General features: G+C 45.0%; 1 protein-coding gene and 1 long non-coding RNA gene across 9 annotated transcripts in view; one reads left to right on the plus strand and one right to left on the minus strand.

The window, feature by feature from the left end:
* The window catches only part of LOC144274336 (uncharacterized), a 61,487-nt gene that overhangs the window by 17,829 nt on the left and 24,780 nt on the right, over positions 1-18,878 (plus strand). The window lies entirely within an intron of this gene.
* CPSF6 (cleavage and polyadenylation specific factor 6) overlaps positions 1-18,878 on the minus strand; it is a 62,935-nt gene that overhangs the window by 14,170 nt on the left and 29,887 nt on the right. For 4 of the 7 annotated variants that reach the window (XM_077833005.1, XM_077833016.1, XM_077832996.1 and 1 more), the window contains 6 exons: positions 17,832-18,005; positions 9,371-9,875; positions 8,014-8,106; positions 6,878-6,993; positions 6,358-6,511; positions 114-308 (listed from right to left, as the gene is read on the minus strand). In XM_077833005.1, the coding sequence (XP_077689131.1) occupies positions 119-308; positions 6,358-6,511; positions 6,878-6,993; positions 8,014-8,106; positions 9,371-9,875; positions 17,832-18,005 (1,232 nt within the window). In that variant the 3' untranslated portion in view covers positions 114-118. The remainder of the gene's footprint in view (positions 1-113; positions 309-6,357; positions 6,512-6,877; positions 6,994-8,013; positions 8,107-9,370; positions 9,876-17,831; positions 18,006-18,878) is intronic. The other 3 variants (XM_077833025.1, XM_077833043.1, XM_077833033.1) reach the window with 3 other exon arrangements.

Raw genomic sequence — 18,878 nt, forward strand, 5'->3', positions numbered from 1 at the left:
CTGGACCATACTTAAGTGTACACATTTACTGTATAAATAATCCCAAGGCCAAAGTAGTTACTGTTAATTCAAGTAACCATCAACCCTACACAACATAAAACTGAAATGCCCACCTTCTCTAACGATGGCGATACTCTCGTTCTCTGTCACGTTCTCGATCACGATCTCTGTCACGATCACGATGTCTCTCTCGTTCACGGCTTCTTTCCCGGTAATAGTCATCATGGCGATCTCTGCTCCGGGACTTGTGACGCCTGCTTTTTTCTCTTGACCTGCTGTGGTCCCTCTCTCTTGACCGTTCACGTCTTCTAAAAGAAATTACTTTATTAATTTTTACTCAAAATACACACACAACACCAGAAAATTAAGATGTGTTAAGCTCTGCCTGTTTAATAAAATGAAAATGCTCAAACAAGAATGTTGAGAACAAAACAAAACAAAAAGACATGTTTGTTTTGATACAGAGATGCATGTGCGTATACTGCACAGAGGGGGTGAATCTGTTTTTTTATTTCAAGCAGCCACCAAATACTTAATCATGCAGACTTGGTATTCAGAGAATACTGAATATGTACCCTGCTCCCACTCTTCCAAATTAACCCATTTCTTCTTCACTTTTGAGGATTCCAGCAGCAGACCCAGCACAATATTATCTATTTCCTGGTCTTACCATTTGAGAAGATACGCTAGTACTGGGGACTGAAAGGAGAAAGGAAGAGGTAGAGAAAACTGAGGAGACGATGACAAGACAGCTGCTCATGGGAATGCATCCAACCTAAAATGGCTGCTGCAACTGTGGCAGCCATTTTAGGTATTGAAAGTTTGTGGGGACAGTGGTATTGAATTTGACTATGAATATCAGTAAATTACACTATTAGTACTGTATCTGGACTGACTACAAACTGAATATCTGTCCAAACTCCATATGGAGTTAATTCTAGAAGAAATATGAATATCTCCGGTTAGTATTGAGTGAAGCCTGATGGACTTCAATCATAGAATCATAGACTTTAAGGTCAGAAGGAACCATTACGATTGTCCAGTCCGACCCCGTGCACAACGCAGGCCCCAGAATCTCACCCACCCACTCCTGTAACAAACCCCTAACCTATATCTGAGCTACTGAAGTCCTCAAATCATGGTTTAAAGACCATGGTGCAGAGAATCCTCCAACAAGTGACCTATGCCCCACGCTGCAGAGAAAGGCGAAAAACCCCAGGGCCTCTGCCAGTCTGCCCCGGAGGAAAAATTCCTTCCTGACCCCAAATATAGCGATCAGTTAAACCCTGAGCATATGGGCAAGACTAACCAGCCAGACACCCAGGAAAGAATTCTCTGTAGTAACTCAGATCCCACCCCATCTAACATCCCAGCACAGGCCATTGGGCATCTCTACCGCTAATAGTTGAAGATCAATTAATTGCCAAAGTTAGGCTATCCCATTGTATTGTCCCTTCCATGAATTTATCAAGCTTAGTCTTCAAGCCAGAGGTGTCTTTGCCCCCACTGCTTCCCTTGGAAGGCTGTTCCAGAACTTTACTCCTCTGATGGTTAGAAACCTTCATCTAATTTCAAGTCTAAACTTCCTGACGGCCAGTTTATATCCATTTGTTCTTGTGTCCACATTGGTACTGAGCTTAAATAATTCTTCTCCCTCCCTGGTATTTATCCCTCTGATATATTTATAGAAAGCAATCGTATCTCCGCTCAGCCTTCTCTTGGTTAGGCTAAACAAGCCAAGCTCTTTGAGTCTCCTTTCATAAGACAGGTTTTTCCATTCCTCGGATCATCCTAGTAGTCCTTCTCTGTACCTGTTTCAGTTTGAATTCATCTTTCTTAAACATGGGAGACCAGAACTGCACACAGTATTCCAGGTGAGATCTCACCAGTGCCTTGTATAACAGTACTAACACCTCCTTATCTCTACTGGAAATACCTCTCCTGATGCATCCCAAGACTGCATTAGCTTTTTTCACAGCAGTATCACATTGGCGGCTCATAGTCATCCTGGGATCAACTAATACTCCAAGGTCCATCTCCTCCTCTGTTACTTCCAAGTGATGCGCCCCCAGTTTACAACAAAAATTCTTGTTATTAATCCCTAAATGCATGACCTTGCTCTTTTCACTATTAAATTCCATCCTATCCCTATTACTCCAGTTTACAAGGTCATCCAGATCTTCCTGTATGATATCCCAGTCCTTCTCTGTACTAGCAATACCTCCCAGCTTTGTGTCATCCACAAACTTTATTAGCACATTCCCTCTTTTTGTGCCAAGGTCAGTAATAAAAAGATTAAATAAGATTGGTCCCAAAACCGATCCCTAAGGAACTCCACTAGTAACCTCCTTCCAACCTGACAGTTCACCTTTCAGTGTGACCCATTGTAGTCTCTCCTTTAACCAGTTCCTTATCCACCTTTCAATTTTCATACTGATCCCCATCTTTTCCAATTTCCGTAATAATTCTGCATGTGGAACCGTATCGAATGCCTTACTGAAATCGAGGTAAATTAGATCCACTGCGTTTCCTTTGTCTAAAAAATCTGTTACTTTCTCAAAGAAGGAGATCAGGTTGGTTTGGCACGATCTACCTTTTGTAAAACCATGTTGTATTTTGTCCCATTTACCATTGACCTCAATGTCCTTAACTTTCTCCTTCATATTTTTTTTCCAAGAACTTGCACACTACATATGTCAAACTAACAGGCCTGTAGTTACCCGGATCACTTTTTTTTCCCCCGCTTTCTTAAAAATAGGAACTATGTTAGCAATTCTCCAATCGTATGGTACAACCCCTGAGTTTAAGATTCATTAAAAATTTTTGCTAATGGGCTTGCAATTTTATGTGCCAGTTCCTTCAATATTCTTGGATGATGATTATCTGCCCTCTCCCCCGCCCCAAGTTAGTCCCATTAAGCTGTTCAAGTTTGGCTTCTAACTCGGATGTGGTAATATCTACCTCCATAGCCTCCTTCCCATTTGTTGTCCTTCATTATCCCTAAGCTCCTAACTAAAGATGGAGGAAAAGTATTTGTTTAGATATTGGGCCATGCCTAGATTATCCTTAACCTCCACTCCATTCTCAGTGTTTAGCGGTCCCACTTCTTTCTTTGTTTTCTTCTTATTTATATGGCTATAGAACCTTTTACTATTTGTTTTAGTTCCCTTTGCAAGATCCAACTCTACATGGATTTTGGCCTCTCTCACTTCTGACCTCAATTAGGCAGCTTTCCTTGCTGATCCCTCCCATCTTCTGCTCATTGTAGGCTTTCTACTTTTTCTTAATCATCTCTCTGAGATGCTTGCTCATCCAACTTGGTCTACAACTCCTGCCTATGAATTTTTTCCCCTTTCTTGGGATGCAGGCTTCTGATAGTTTCTGCAACTTTGACCTGAAGTAATTCCAGGCCTCCTCCACCTTTAGATCCACAAGTTCTTCAGTCCAATCCACTTCCCTAACTAATTTTCTTAATTTTTTAAAAAAGTTAGCTCTTTTGAAATCAAAAACCCTCGTCACAGATCTATTTTTGTTTATCCTTCTATTTAGTTTGAACTGAATTAGCTCATGATCGCTCCAACCAAGGTTCTCTCCTACAACCATTTCTTCTAGGAGGTCCTCACTACTCACCAAAACCAAATCTAAAATGGCATCCCGCCTTGTTGGTTCAGCAACTACTTGGTGAAGGAATCCAACAGCTATCGCACCCAGGAAAATCTGAGCCCTATTATTATTACTAGCACTTGTCCTCCAGTCTATATCTGGGAAGCTAAAGTCTCCCATGATCACACAATTCCCATTAGCATTTACTTCATTAAAAAGGGCTCTATCCAAATTAGATCCCGGAGGTCTATAGCACACCCCAAGCACTATCCCAGGGGAGACTCTAATAGTTTTCTTCCCAAATGTAATTTTTGCCCAGACGGACTCTGTCTTATCCATTCCATCACTTCTTATTTCTTTACATTCTACCTCATCATTGATATACAATGCTACTCCACCACCTTTGCCTTTATTTCGGTCTTTCCTAAACAGCACATACCCCTCAATACCTGTAGTCCAGTCATGACTGCTATTCCACCATGTTTCTGTTATCCCTATAATATCTGGTTTCACTTCCTGCACCATTAGCTCTAGTTCCTCCATTTTGTTACCTAGGCTCCTCGCATTGGTGTACAAACATCTTAATTTTTGCTGTTTGGCCTCGCTCACATTCTTTACCCGATTAGGCACAGACATTCTTCTGCCAGTATCACCTATTAGACTGGTATGTATACTACCCTTCCTCCTTATGTCCATTCTCCTACCACGGCTGTATCCTTTCTTACTTCGTTTTCTTCCCTCTCAATGTTAAAATCCAGCGTGGCGATTACCTGGACATCTCCCAACCATCTCCCCCAAATTCCTAGTTTAAAGCTCTCTTGATAAGTTGTGCCATCCTCCATCCTAGAAGTCTATTTCCCTCCTTACTCAGGTGAAGTCCATCCCGAGAGAACAGTCCTCTATCCATAAATGCCTCCTAGTGGCCATACATCCCAAAGCCCTCCTTATAGCACCACTTCCTGAGCCATCTGTTGAGCATCATAATCTTGTCACATCTTTGTTGCCCTTCTCTAGGAACAGGCAGAATCCCATTGAATATCACCTGAGCCTCGATTTCCTTAAGTGTCTTTCCCAGCCTGGCATAGTCTCCCTTGATACGATCCCGCGAGAATCTAGCCGTATCATTTGTTCCCACAAGAAGGACAATCAGTGGATTCTTTCCCGCTCCCGTTAGGATCCTCTTCAGCCCCAGGTCCACATCCCGTATCTTAGCACCCAGCAGACAGCACACTCTTCTGTTCTCTGGATCAGCTCTTGTTACAGGCCTGTCTAGTCTTCTCAGTAACGAGTCCCCAATCACGTAGACCTGCCTTTTCCTGGCGATGGTGAGATTCTCCAATCTATCCCCTGTTCCCTCCGGCTGCAAGTCCTCTCGATTCCTATTGTCCCTTGCAATCTTCTGCAACCCATCCCGTATCCTCCAGGGGTTCATATTTGATGTTATCTCCATTGACTATTGCCCTCTTCCTATAGGACTAGTTGCTCTTCTCTTCTTCCTTGCCCTCTCACATTCAGTGACCACCTGCTGTGCCCCTTCTTCATTTTCCAACTCCACAAACCTGTTCCTGAGCTCGGTTTCTCCTTCACTAGCCTGTCTTTTCCTCTGCCTGGTTCTCTTAGTCACATGGTTCCACTGTCCACTTTCCTCACCCAGCAGTCTCCACTCACAGTTCTTTGGTCCTGCTTCCATCGGCAAGTCTGAGCTTTTCCCTTCAGCCGCCTCATGTCTTTGCTCCATCATCCGCTCGAACCCCCTTCTAAACTCAACCAGAGTTTCCTCCTGCCTCTCCAATCCTCTGATCTTCTCTTCCATCAGCTCTATCAGGCGGCACTTCATGCAGACGAAATTCTTTTCAGGTACCCCCTCCAGGATCAAGTACATGCCGCAGCTTCTACATCAAGTCATCTTCATTGTGTCCTCCACTGCTTGGGTCACTACCACTGCTGCCTCTGTATCTGTCATAGCCATCTCACCTAAGTCCTGTTAGTCTGGGGGAAACAAGCCAAACCAAAACACCACCACGCACAGTAAAACAAACCCTCAACGAGCACCAAAACACTGCCAGACCACCACACACTTCCTTCACTAGCCTGTCTGTTCCTTTGCCTGGCTCTCTTAGTCTTCCCCACAAACTCCCCTTACAAACTCCCACTCAAAGGCCTCTGTTTACAGTTCTGTTTACTGGCTCCTGTGCCGCTGCAGTTGACTGCCTCTCTCCCTCATGTCTTCTCTTAGTAGCCTCAACACAATTATAATAACAGAAGAACATTATCCAATTTTCTTGGCATTAAAAATTCATAATTATCTAGACAAGAATACAGATAACTATCATAAAAATGAAAACGGATTTTGTATAATTTAGAATAAGAGTAATTTTAATAACTACATTCATAGTCATGATATATCAATCTGCTCACAAGTTTGTAATTAATTTTGTTTTGATGTTTACATGCTATTATTGCAGCATGTAAAGAAATATAATTCTAATTAAAATTAGATTTAAAATGAGGCTGCAGAGGTCAGTTTGGGGAGGAAAGATGGCCTTGTGTTTAGGACAATTGACTGGGTTTCAGGAGATCTAGGACCAATTTCTAGCTCTCCCACAGACTTCCTGTGTGACTTTACGCAAGTCACTTAATTACTCTGTGCCTCAGTTCCCCATCTGCAAAATGAGGATAAAATACCTTTCTCCTATCCTTTATAGGTCTTGTTTATTTAGAGTGCAGCTAGTGAATGAAACAGGAAAGCTTTACCTTGATCCAGAACCATAAGACTTGGACTCAATTCCATGAAGGCAATCCTGCAGAGAGCTAATAAGTACTTTACAACGATCATCAGCAGATACTTTGGATTGTTTAATTAAGGAAATAGCAGTTACTAAGGTCTCTATAGCACTTCCATAGTCCCCTGAAAAGAAGAAAGTAAATTTGATGTTAGTGGATTAAAGAGATTAAAATGTAATAAAAATCTCTCTGTAAAACTATTATCCTTTGACAGCTGGTCTTCTCTGCAACAGCTATTGAAGCCACTTCTGTGGACCAGCTATTAAAAACATGGTATATATTTGTACCCAGCAAGTGTCCATATAAATCTAATTTGAGCACAGTTCAAGTCAGTCACAAGAAATATCTACAATCAGGACGGCACTCTGATGTTTTTAAAAAAGAAAGAAAGAAAAAGTAGCGGCTTCACATCTCCAAGATTTCCCTGGGGAAATTATATAAAATTGCTTTTAGTGGGATGGAACAGGAGGGACACTAAAGATTTACTGACCAGCACTGGCATCTGACACAGCTCTTGAAATGGCACTGCTTGAGATGGCCCTATTTCTATTCATGATTTCTTCAAACTCTGCTTCACTTAAAGGTGTTCTTGCAGCATCCATTTCTCTGCAATTAATAAAACTAAAGTTTAAAAAAGTAACCCAAAGCTTGTGAAGATAGCATTGCAGTTATCAACAACTCAAGTCTGCAACTTTAAGCAAAGTGACAAACAGGACAGAAAGCAGGTTTTTTTGTTTGTTTGTTTTAAAAAAAGTTTTGTGGTACAAAACTTGCAGGCAAAAAAAGTACAATACCATTAAAACATCTGCTGTGTAAATGTGCTTAAATTATCTTTGATCATCCTTTTATACTGAAGATTTAGAAGCAGTTATATTGTGCTTTCCATCTTCAAAATGCTTTACAAAATTTTAACTAATCTTCACAACATCCCTATAACACCAGCAGGTATTATCCCTATTGTATAGATGGGGAAACTGAGGCAGGGGACTCCGGTGATTTGCCCACAGTCAGAGATGGAATTTATATCAAAAATGGGATTAGAACTTATAAATTCCTGGCTCCCAGTCCCCTGCTCTATCTATCACATCAGGACTTTAAGTTATGCAGCAGATGAAGTAAATATGGTCTAGCACTATTAATGCTCCACCTCCTGAATAACATTTCAAAGTTTTTATTTCTGCTTTAATTTCCAATATTTTTCTGATCAAGTTCAAGGGTGCTCCAATTTAACAAGAAATTTTAAGGAGAAAGCGTCAAGCTTACACTTAGGGTAGTAAAAGGGAATTCTAGTATTCTCGCTGAATGCTGTAAATAATATTTTATTGATCACGTGTATTTGGTTTCCATAGAAATGGAAATTAACCTATACAAAATGGGGATAAAAAATTTCCCATCCAATTCTGCAGTGTTCTATCAGCCAGTCTCTGTTATACAGAGTATCTGTAGGATGATGTTAATGAGACTGTTAAACTGGCTCACTGCTGGATAATATTACTAAAATAGTGTTAGTTATTCTGGTAGAAAGAAAATGCAGAATGATAAGCAATGCTATCCTCTTAAGAGCAAGAAGTGGAACAAGATCCTATAGCCAGTTTAGCATAAGAGGAAATGTCTAAAAATTCATACCTCCCTGCGTTTTGAGTATTATTTTTCGTATGCCTCCAATACAATGGAATATGTAATTGTTCTCTTATGGACATGTTATTTCCAGTGAAACGCCTATGATATATAATTAATGACAATTTAAATAGTTATGGATTGTAATTTTGAAATTATTATAATGAAAATATTGGACAGCAAGTGCAGTGGTTCTGTCCTGTTCTCCCACCCTTTTCCTCCCCCGTCCTTCTACAAACTGTGGACAACCTCAATCTTGGATACCAGAAAAGACCTGGTGTTTATTATGATTATATATAAAGGTAATTATATCAAATGCTCTAAATTTCCATACAATTTCTATATGAACATTACATTTATAAATAATTGATTTTTACTTTTGAATTCCATAATGGGAAGAACCAGAACCAATGTCCAAACAGAAACAGAAAAAAAAAATATTAAAAGGACAGAATACACATGTCTTCCTCACACTGGAAGCACGACCAATATAACTCATAAGATCTACATGTAAATACAATAAAACTTCATTTTGTACGGTGCCTTTTTTACATACTGTCCCCAAATGCTTTACAGAGTTTAACACAAGTACAATGAATAAACAAACAACAGTGGAGGTATAAAGAAACTAAGGGGTATTGGCAAAGGAGAAGAGATATTTCAGATAAGATTTGAGAATCATGAAGGCTATTCCAGATAGCAGGAGTTGAAAAGAAGGATTTGCACCACCTATAGCAAGATTGGTACTAGATAAACAGATGGAGGTGGGAGAGAAAAAGGTAAAGAGGCAGAGAAAATCCATGGAAGATTTTTGTGACAAGGATACTGATCCTGACAAGAATGGGGGCCAGTGGCATTGCATGAAGATGAGGGCGATACAGTTATGGTTCTTTGTACTATACTGTTCTTACAAATACTGCACTATATAAATGTTAAGAAAAAGGACAGCAGCATTTTGCATAGCATGGAGTCTGCAGAGCTGGGTGGGACTTGGAAAGGCCATGAGAAGACAGTTGCCAAATAGAGTAAAAGAAGATGAAGGTGAAGATTTCTAGAGGCAGAGCTGCGGCAAAAGCATAAATAAACCACTGCAGAGGTAATGCCAGATAGAAATAGAAAATGTTGGAGAAGGTCAATAATGACACCAAAATTACAAAAAGTGAAGGTAGACAGAGGTCTGAGTTTAAGAGGGGAAAGAGAGGACGAGATGGACACTGCATCTGAGGATGCTTCCACACCTAGAAAAACACTGACAGATGTTTTAGTGAAGAAAGTGGAAAAGAAGCTACTTAAAAGCCAAAAAGAATCTGATGTCTCCTACACGGAATAAATGTGCTACGAAGTACACTACACTAAAAGCACTCACCTGCCAGGTGGACCATAGTCACCCCTGTCATAAGGTGGAGGTCGGCCATATGGATCTGTTGGTGGTGGACCACGACTGTCTGAAGTAGGTATGCCACTATTGGCTGGTGGGGGGAAGAAAGCTGGATTCACGTGTGGAGCAGGTGGGGGAGCACCTGGAGGTGGCCCAGGAAGATGTGGAGGAGGAGCAAGTGTCAGGGGAGGCCCAAGTGGACCAGGTGGACGAGGGGGAAAAGGACCGGGAGGCGGAGGTGGACCCTGCTGTGGTGGTGGTGGACCTGGGGGGGGGCCATAGCCTGGAACTGGAGGTGGAGGACCAGGAGGAAGTGGACCCAGTGGAGGCTGACCAAAGGGTTGTCCAGGAAACAGAACTGGTGGTGGTGGACGGTCACCACGATTAGGAGGCCCAGCTAATGGAGGAGGAAGAACTTGACCAGGAGGTGGAGGACCTGGTGGTCCGGGGGGACCTGGAGGACCTAGTGGTGGACGTGGTGGAGTTTGTCCAGCTGAAAGAAAAATGGTAAAATAAAGTTATTTCCATAATTAGATCATTTTAACTAAATTTTTGCAAGTCTCACTGAACAATTTTGATGTGCATGAGACATTATGCATTCCCAACTTTGGAAAAAGCAAATCATCATTTGATAAAGTTCAAACAAGTACTTGACTGCGAGATGTGTTGCTCATGTCCACTCCATGTTAGGTGTGCATGTGCCGCATACACCATTGCTGGAGATTTTTCCCTCAGTGGTATCCGGTGGGCTCGTTCAAACGCCCTCAAAAGTCACGAGCTTGTGTGTCGGTATCAGGGGTGCCACCAAGCACATCCCTCTGAGTTCCGTCTTGCAGGTTAACTCCAACAGAGGGATAAGGGGGTGGATCATGGAATGGACATGAGCAACACATCCTGAACAACAGTTACGAAAGGTTAGTAACCATTTTTTTTTTAGTGCTCGCTCATGTCCATTTCATGTTAGATGACTCACAAACAGTACCCAAGGAGGTGGGCTCGGAGTTCACGGACATACTGACTGCAACACTGCTGTTCCGAAACTATCATCATCTCAGGCCCGTTGGGTGATGGTGTAGTGGGATACAAAGGTATGCATCGACAAGCAGGTTGCATCTCTGCAGATGTCCTGGATTGGGACCTGCACGAGAAATGCTACTTACAAAGCCTGGGCTCTTGTGGAGTGAGCGGTTAAGGTGGCCAGAGCAAGCCCAAATACAGGTGGTTATACAGGATGAGATCCTCTGAGCTGACACAGGAAGCTCTCTCATTCTTTCTGCTATTGCAATAGAGTTGTGTGGACTTGTAGAAGGGTTTAGTCCCCTCATCATAAAAAGTGAGGACACATCTAATATCCAACAAGTGAAGCCGCCATTCCCCAGAGTTCTTGTGAAGTTTCGGGAAGATGACCGGTAGGAAAATGGCTTGGTTGTTATGGAATTGAGACGCTACCTTTGGTAGGAAGGTTGGATGGGAGCGCAGTTGGACCTTGTCCTTAAAGAACACCGCATAAGGCAGTTCCAATGTAAAAGGCCTTGATTTCAGAGATCCCTCTCGCCAAGGTGATTGCCATCAGGAAGGCGACCTTCCAAGAGAGAAGTAGCAGGGGGCATGATGCTAAAAGAGCAAAACGGGGGGGGGGGGGGGGGCCTGAGTCTTGACAGAACCAGGTTTAAGTCCCAGGGGGATGGAGGGGGGTGGTTCAGGGCTGAGGATAGAGCCCCTCCAGCCCCTGGATAAACAGTACTGTCATTTTGTGAGAGAACGATGACCTGCTGTTCACTGGAGGGTGGAAGGCTGAGATGGCTGCTAAGTTCACCCTGATAGATGCGAGGGCCAGGTCCTGCTCCTTTATGTGGAACAAACAGTCCAAGACAGATTGGAGGGAAGATCGAGATGGAGAGAGCACACACTGAGAAGACCAAATGGAGACGCGCATCCATTTGGCCAGGTTGGTAGCCCTGGTGAAAGGCTTTCTACTATCCAGCAAGATCTGCCGGACCTGTTCCAAGCAAGCCTGTTCTTCTGGGTTCAGCCATGCAGCATTCATGCAGTTCGGTGCAGGCAGGTGAGGTATGGATGAAGCAACCATCCGTGGTTTTCTGAAATTAGGTCCAGATGGAGTGGGAGTGAGAGTGGAGTTGCTACCGACAGATCCAGGAGCACGCCAAACCAGTGCTGATGTGACCACACCAGACTATCAGAATAATACTCACTTTGTCCCGTTTGATTTTTAGGAGGACCTTGTGAACCATGGGGATCGGAGGAAAGGCATAAAGTAGATCTGGCCACAGGATATGGAAAAAGCTAATGTACTGAGTGCTTTTTTGCCTTTGTCTTCAAGAACAAGGTCAGCTCCCAGACTACTGCACTGGGCAGCACAGCATGGGGAGGAGGTGACCAGCCCTCTGTGGAGAAAGAAGTGGTTCGGGATTATTTAGAAAAGCTGGACGTGCACAAGTCCATGGGGCCGGACGCGCTGCATCTGAGAGTGCTAAAGGAGTTGGTGGATGTGATTGCAGAGCCATTGGTCATTCTCTTTGAAAACTCATGGCGATCCGGGGAAGTCCCGGACGACTGGAAAAAGACTAATGTAGTGCCCATCTTTAAAAAAAGGGAAGAAGGAGGATCCTGGAAACTACAGGCCAGTCAGCCTCACCTCAGTCCCTGGAAAAATCAAGGAGCAGGTCCTCAAGGAATCAATTCTGAAGCACTTAGAGGAGAGGAAAGTGATCAGGAACAGTCAGCATGGATTCACCAAGGGAAAGTCATGCCTGACTAATCTAATTGCCTTCTATGACGAGATAACTGGTTCTGTGGATGAAGGGAAAGCAGTGGACGTGTTGTTCCTTGACTTTAGCAAAGCTTTTGACACGGTCTCCCACAGTATTCTTGCCAGCAAGTTAAAGAAGTATGGGCTGGATGAATGGACTATAAGGTGGGTAGAAAATTGGCTAGATTGTCGGGCTCAACGGGTAGTGATCAATGGCTCCATGTCTAGTTGGCAGCCAGTATCAAGTGGAGTGCCCCAAGGGTCGGTCCTGGGGCCGGTTTTGTTCAATATCTTCATTAATGATCTGGAGGATGGTGTGGATTGCACCCTCAGCAAGTTTGCAGACGACACTAAACTGGGAGGAGGGGTAGATACGATGGAGGGGAGGGATAGGATACAGAGGGACCTAGACAAATTGGAGGACTGGGCCGAAAGAAATCAGATGAGGTTCAACAAGGACAAGTGCAGAGTCCTGCACTTAGGAAGGAAGAATCCCAGGCACCGCTACAGACTAGGGACCAAATGGCTAGGCAGCAGTTCTGCAGAAAAGAACCTAGGGGTTACAGTGGACGAGAAGCTGGATATGAGTCAACAGTGTGGCCTAGTAGCCAAGAAGGCCAATGGCATTTTGGGATGTATAAGTAGGGGCATAGCCAGCAGATCGAGGGACGTGATCATTCCCCTCTATTCGACATTGGTGAGGCCTCATCTGGAGTACTGTGTCCAGTTTTGGGCCCCACACTACAAGAAGGATGTGGAAAAATTGGAGAGAGTCCAGCAGAGGGCAACAAAAATTATTAGGGGACTGGAACACATGACTTATGAGGAGAGGCTGAGGGAACTAGGATTGTTTAGTCTACAGAAGAGAAGAATGAGGGGAGATTTGATAGCTGCTTTCAACTACCTGAAAGGTGGTTCCAAAGAGGATGGATCTAGACTATTCTCAGTGGTAGCGGATGACAGAACAAGGAGTAATGGTCTCAAGTTGCAGTGGGGGAGATTTAAGTTGGATATTAGGAAAAACTTTTTCACTAGGAGGGTGGTGAAACACTGGAATGCGTTACGTAGGGAGGTGGTGGAATCTCCTTCCTTAAAAGTTTTTAAGGTCAGGCTGGACAAAGCCCTGGCTGGGATGATTTAATTGGGGATCGGTCCTGCTTTGAGCAGGGGGTTGGACTGGATGACGTCCTGAGGTCCCTTCCAACCCTGACATTCTATGATTCTATGAAAATGTCGGAGAGGTATCCTGGGGCTGTGCCTGGGCAGGGAACAAAACTGATGGCACTTCCTGTTCTACCTGGTAGTGAACAGGTCCACCTAGGGAGCTCCCATCTTTGGAAGATTAACCTGATGATCTCTAGGTGAAGGGATCACTTGTGAGAGAAAAAGGATCTGCTGAAGGGATCCGCCAGTACATTCCAGGCTCCAGGGAGATGTGACACCTAGAGATTAATAGAGTGCTTTGTGCAGAAGTCCCACAAACAGATGGCCTCCTGACACAGGGCCGAAGATCAGGCCCCTCCCTGTTTACTGATACAGAACGTGGCTGCGGTACTATCTGTCAGGACTTGCAGCAGCTCATCTGAGATCTGTGGAAGGAATACTTGGCATGCTAAGCATACCGCCCTGATGTTTATATGCAGGGAGAGTTCTTCTTGGGACCAGAGGCCCTGAGTTCTCAGGTTGTTGTGGTGGGCTCTCTACCCTAGGTCTGACACATCCAAGACTAAAGCTACCGACTATTGAGGAGTAACAAAGGGCACCCCCAACATTACCCATTTCCACCAGTCCAGGGAGGCGAGGACCACGAGAGGGACCGTGAGCACTGAGTCCAAGTGGTGTCTGCTCGGGGAGCATACTGATGCTAGCCACATATGAAGGGATCTGAGGCGCAGCCTTGCGTGCTGGACCAAGTAAGTATATGCAGCCATGCGTCCCAATAGCTTGAGGCAAGCCTGAGCAGTCATGATTGGGTGGACCATGACACTGGGTATCAGGTCTGATATGGTCTGGAATCAGGTTTGGGCAGGAAGGCCCTGGCTTGGGTTGAGTCGAGAACTGCCTCAATAAATTCTATTCTCGGAACCAGGACAAAAGTTGACCTCTGCTCATTTATCAGCAGGCTCGGTGGCTCGGGCCAAACTGATGCTGTTCTGTAAGTGAGCCTGCAACCTTGATTAGCCAGTTGTTGAGGTTCGGGTAGACCTGGAGGCCTCGCCATCTGAACAAGGCTGCTACTACCGCCATACACTTCTTGAAAACCCGGAGGGCAATTATTAATGGTGTTGACCCACTATAAACCTAATAAATCTTCTGTGAACATGGAAGATGAACATATACTTTCACATTTCTTTTAAGTCAAGGGCAACGTACCAACCATATGGATCCAGGGAGAGAATGATGGAGGCCAGGGAAACCATGCAGAATCTCAGTTTCTTGAGATATCTGTTGAGGCGATGCAGGTCCAAGATGGGCCAGAAGTCCCCTTTGGCCTTTGGCATTAGGAAATACCAGGAGTAAAACCCCTTCCCTCTCAAGTCTTGTGAAACCTCCTTCACAACCCCCATTCGCAGGATGGACTGTACCTCCTAGATGAGGAATTGCTCATGTACTCAGCACCCAGGAGTCCAATGTTATGTATGACCATGCTAGGCTGAAGAGGGACAGAGGTCCAAAAACAATAAAGGGGAAGCAGATCTGAAATGGTGACTGATACAGCGCCCTCGGGCACACCTTTAAAAGGCTTGGTTGGGCCCTCCGGAGTACCTCTGAAAACCCAAGTGAGAGGCTGAAGGTGGACTGGAGTTTTTCACCTCTCCCTTTTCTTTGAAAGGGCTCTTGTCTTGGAGGCACTGAGAACTGACGTGGCTGCTGGGGCCTGAAGTGCTCCTTGGAAGCTGACAGAAAGCAAAGGCCTAAGGATCACAGGGTGGCCCTTGAGTCTTTCAGGCGATGAAGTCTCGTGTCAGACAACTCCCAGAAAAGAGAAGCTTTTGAATGGGAGGTCTTGAATAGACTCATGAGGAAGCTTGGAGGACTGGAGTCAAGAACCATGTCTGATAGTGACAAGCAGAGGCCATTGTCCTGGCTGCAGAGTCGGCAGCATCCAGAGCCACCTGGAGAGAGGTCCTGGCCATGTTCCTAACCTCCTCCATGAGAGCAGTGAACTCCTGCCTTGAATCTTGGGGCACGGATTCCTTAAATTTAGCCAAGGAGTCCCATAGATTATAAATGTATCTCCCCAGCAAAGCTTGCTGATTGGAGATATGTAGTTAAAGTTTACCCGTCAAATAAATCTCTCTTCCCAAAAGGTTCAGTCTCTTAGCATCTTTTTGTTTGGGGGTTGCACTTGAATGGCCTTGTCTGTCCCTCTCATTTGCTGCAGACACCACCAGGGACCAGGAGTCTAGTGCAAACACAAGTATCTGAACCCCCCTCACTGGCACATAATACTTTGTCCTCTGAGGTGGGGGGCAGAGAAGGAGTTTGCAACAGGACCTTGACCAGTCCCATCACCAATTCATTGATGGGTAAGGCCACCTTTAAGGGAGCTGCTGCAGCCAGGATACCAATAAGGTTGTGTGATGTCTCTTTGAGCTGCTCAGTTTCAAGACCCAGGTTTGCAGCTACCCACTTCAGAAGGTCCTGATGGGTCCTGAAATCATCATGCGGAAGCAGGCTACGGGGTCCCATGACAACCTTGTCTGGGGAGGAGGCGGCGGCTTGCACTGGAGGATGGGCTCCTTCCTCTTCCTCAACTACATCTGGAGCCATTTCCTGAATGTCGGTACCAAAGTCGGAGTCCGGTGCCAAGTGGGAAGGAGCAGCAGCCCGTCTCTCAGAAACCACCGAAGAGCAATGGGAGGGAGGAGCTGGTACCAACGGAAACCCCCAGGGGTTCCAGTAAGGCCATTGCATAGGCCAGTGACCTGCTGGCCAGGTGCGAACAGGGGGACCAGCACCAAAGTCCGGTGGCACATAGGCTAGGTACCGGTGACTGGCTTTAGGTTGGACGTACGGCTCCTCTTTAGACTCAGAAGAGGAGTCTTCTCTCAGAGACCCTGGTGGAGCAGTACTCGCTTCTGCCTCCACGCGGTGCCAGAATTCTGGGGACCAGCAGTGGACCGAAAGTAATTGGGATGACGGGATTAGGGACAGTTTACCCCTAGAAGGTGCTGGGCAGAAGCCTGATGCTCCTTGTTCTCTCCTGCTTCTGGTCACCAGAGCTGATAGGTATCCCCCTAGAGTTCGAGGGACTGGGAGCGAAAGTAAGTCCCTAGCCACTTGGAACCCCTCCTGGGACAATGGAACAGTCAGATCACTGGTACTACGGTGGCTTCTGGGTGTCAGGTCCTGCACTGGACTCAACACTCTAGGCAGAGTTGACAGTGCCACCACGGGCCCAGGAGTGGAAGAGTGGCCCAGCACAGATCTCACTGTGCTACCTTCTCCCTGCTTGTATTTGTTCTGCACTGGCGAGTGCCCTCTGTCGGAGAGTTGCTTTTAGTCCTTCTTCCTCAGAACTGGAGATGATGAATGCCCCTGGGAAGAGCTCGGGGGAGGGTTTTGCACCAACGCCAAAGTGCATAGCGCCGAAGTGGAGCAACTCTGCTCTGAGGTTAGTCTGAAAGTGGCTTCCATGAGGATAGCCTAATGTCTCTGTCTTTTTTAGCGCAGAGTAGTCCTGACAAATCTGGCAACTGTCTTTCACATGAGTCTCCCCCAAGCACTTCAAGCAGCTGGAGTACAGGTCACTCACAGGCATAGGTTAGCCACAGGAGGCACAAGGCTTGAAGCCTGGGGCATGCCCAGCCCCTGGGGCAAAGAAGGCCATCGATGACAGGAACTATCTATTTAGGCTATGTACACTAACACTAATTACAAAAACTATATATACACACACTGAATTATCATAACTAAGAAAGAAGTTAGAGTCCAAAAATCACAGGGAAGGCGGCCTTGCTGGTGCAAGAGGAGTCGTTCCAGCAACCGTCACAAGTGGTAAGAAGGGACAGAGGGTGCGTGGCAGCAGTGCCCCTTATACTGGCATATAAGCGTGCAGCTACAGAGGGCACTAGAGCCAGCCCTAAAGGATACCACTGAGGGTAAAATCTCTGGCAATGGTGCATGCAGTGTGCACACACCTAACATGGAAAGCACATGAGCAAGCACTCGAAGAACACCACAGCTACACTGTGCTGCTAATACAATCACTCTGCTGCTTGAGTGTTGTTTTGCAATTATTGCTCTCACTCAAACTAGGCTAACCGGACATCTTGAACTCAACGTATCAGCGAAGACAAGCATGCTCAGAGTGGTGAGCCAGTGTAACTATTGTTTTAAAATATACATTGTGATACTAAACAAAATTATCACTTTAATGATTTTTGTTATAATATTGTTATCAAGTTTGTTTATACTCATGCTCCCACTTCTGATATCAAAGGGGCGTTTTCAGGCTCCAGAGAAGTTGGATTTCCTTATGCTGAACACTGACACAGAGCTCCCATAGAATCCTACATTCCGGTGACATAGTAAAGACATATTGTAAACAAGTCCAATTCCCTGGGTCTCCGTAATTCCCAAAACAAATTAGAAAGTGTGCTATATTAATATTTGGCTATATTAAAAACTAAAGTGGTGAGCTCGGAAATTAAACACCAGTTTTAGTGTCTTTACCTGGGAAAGGAGGTGGTGGTCCTCCTGGTCCTGCAGGTCCAGGAAATCTGTCCCCACCTGGTATGCCACCTGGAAAACGGCCTCGTCCTCTGTTATTTGGTGGAAACGCTGCACGTGAGCCACCTCCTGGAGGACCGGCTTTACCTTCTCCAGACATCTGGCCTGATTGTGTAGCTGCAATGGGGAAGCAAAAGTATATCATCATTCCATAACATTAAGATTTGGGGGGTTTTCCCCCCCCAATTCGTGACAGAGCGAGTTCATTTTTGTTTTGGTTTTTTTGAGGTGAGGGGGTAGCATTGCTGTGTGCTCTTCAATAGTTACTGCAGCAATGCTGAGTACTAACCCTTCGTATTTATATAGAACTTGTCATGCACCGTTCTCAAAGTGCTTTATAAAGCATCCTTCTCCCTATTTTAAGGGCTAGGGAAACAGAGTCATGGAGAAGTTAAGTGACTAGTCCAAATTCTTTCAGCAAATCAGTAGAAGGAGTTGGCAACTGTATTTCAATCTCTTAACCATCTGTCCCATGCTCAGGCCACTAAACCAAAGATTCCTAAATGTGGTCTGCAGACAACTAGAGGTCCACAGACAAAGAAGTGGATGATCACATGGTGCTATTCTTATGTCTAGCTGCTTCTACAATAGGTATCTACACTCTCCATTAAACAGATAAAAAGGGAAGGGGGGGGGGGGTGAGGGTGAGAGAGAGAGAAAGCCTGGAAACATGGAGGCGCCTGCCGAACTAACTCTTTTAGGGACTCGCTGCTACATAATAAAGGAGAAGAGGAAACAGAAGCCATTCTCTGGGCCAGAGCCACAAGTGAATTTGAGCTGTCAGCCACCAGTGAGAGGCATGTCCAGACCAGAAGACCAGGGAGTGAATCATACCTGTTTTTATTCTGCCTCTATGCTTGGTTCCTTTTTCCCTTTCTTCCTGCATGTGGAGAAGGGAACCAAGCATAGAATCTGAATAAAAAGTACAATACAAAAAAGTTCATTAATATTTTTACTCACATCAGAAGTTCATTGATAATTTTTTATAAT

This window comes from Eretmochelys imbricata, chromosome 1 (genome assembly GCF_965152235.1).
Source record: "Eretmochelys imbricata isolate rEreImb1 chromosome 1, rEreImb1.hap1, whole genome shotgun sequence".
NCBI lineage: Eukaryota > Metazoa > Chordata > Testudines > Cheloniidae > Eretmochelys > Eretmochelys imbricata.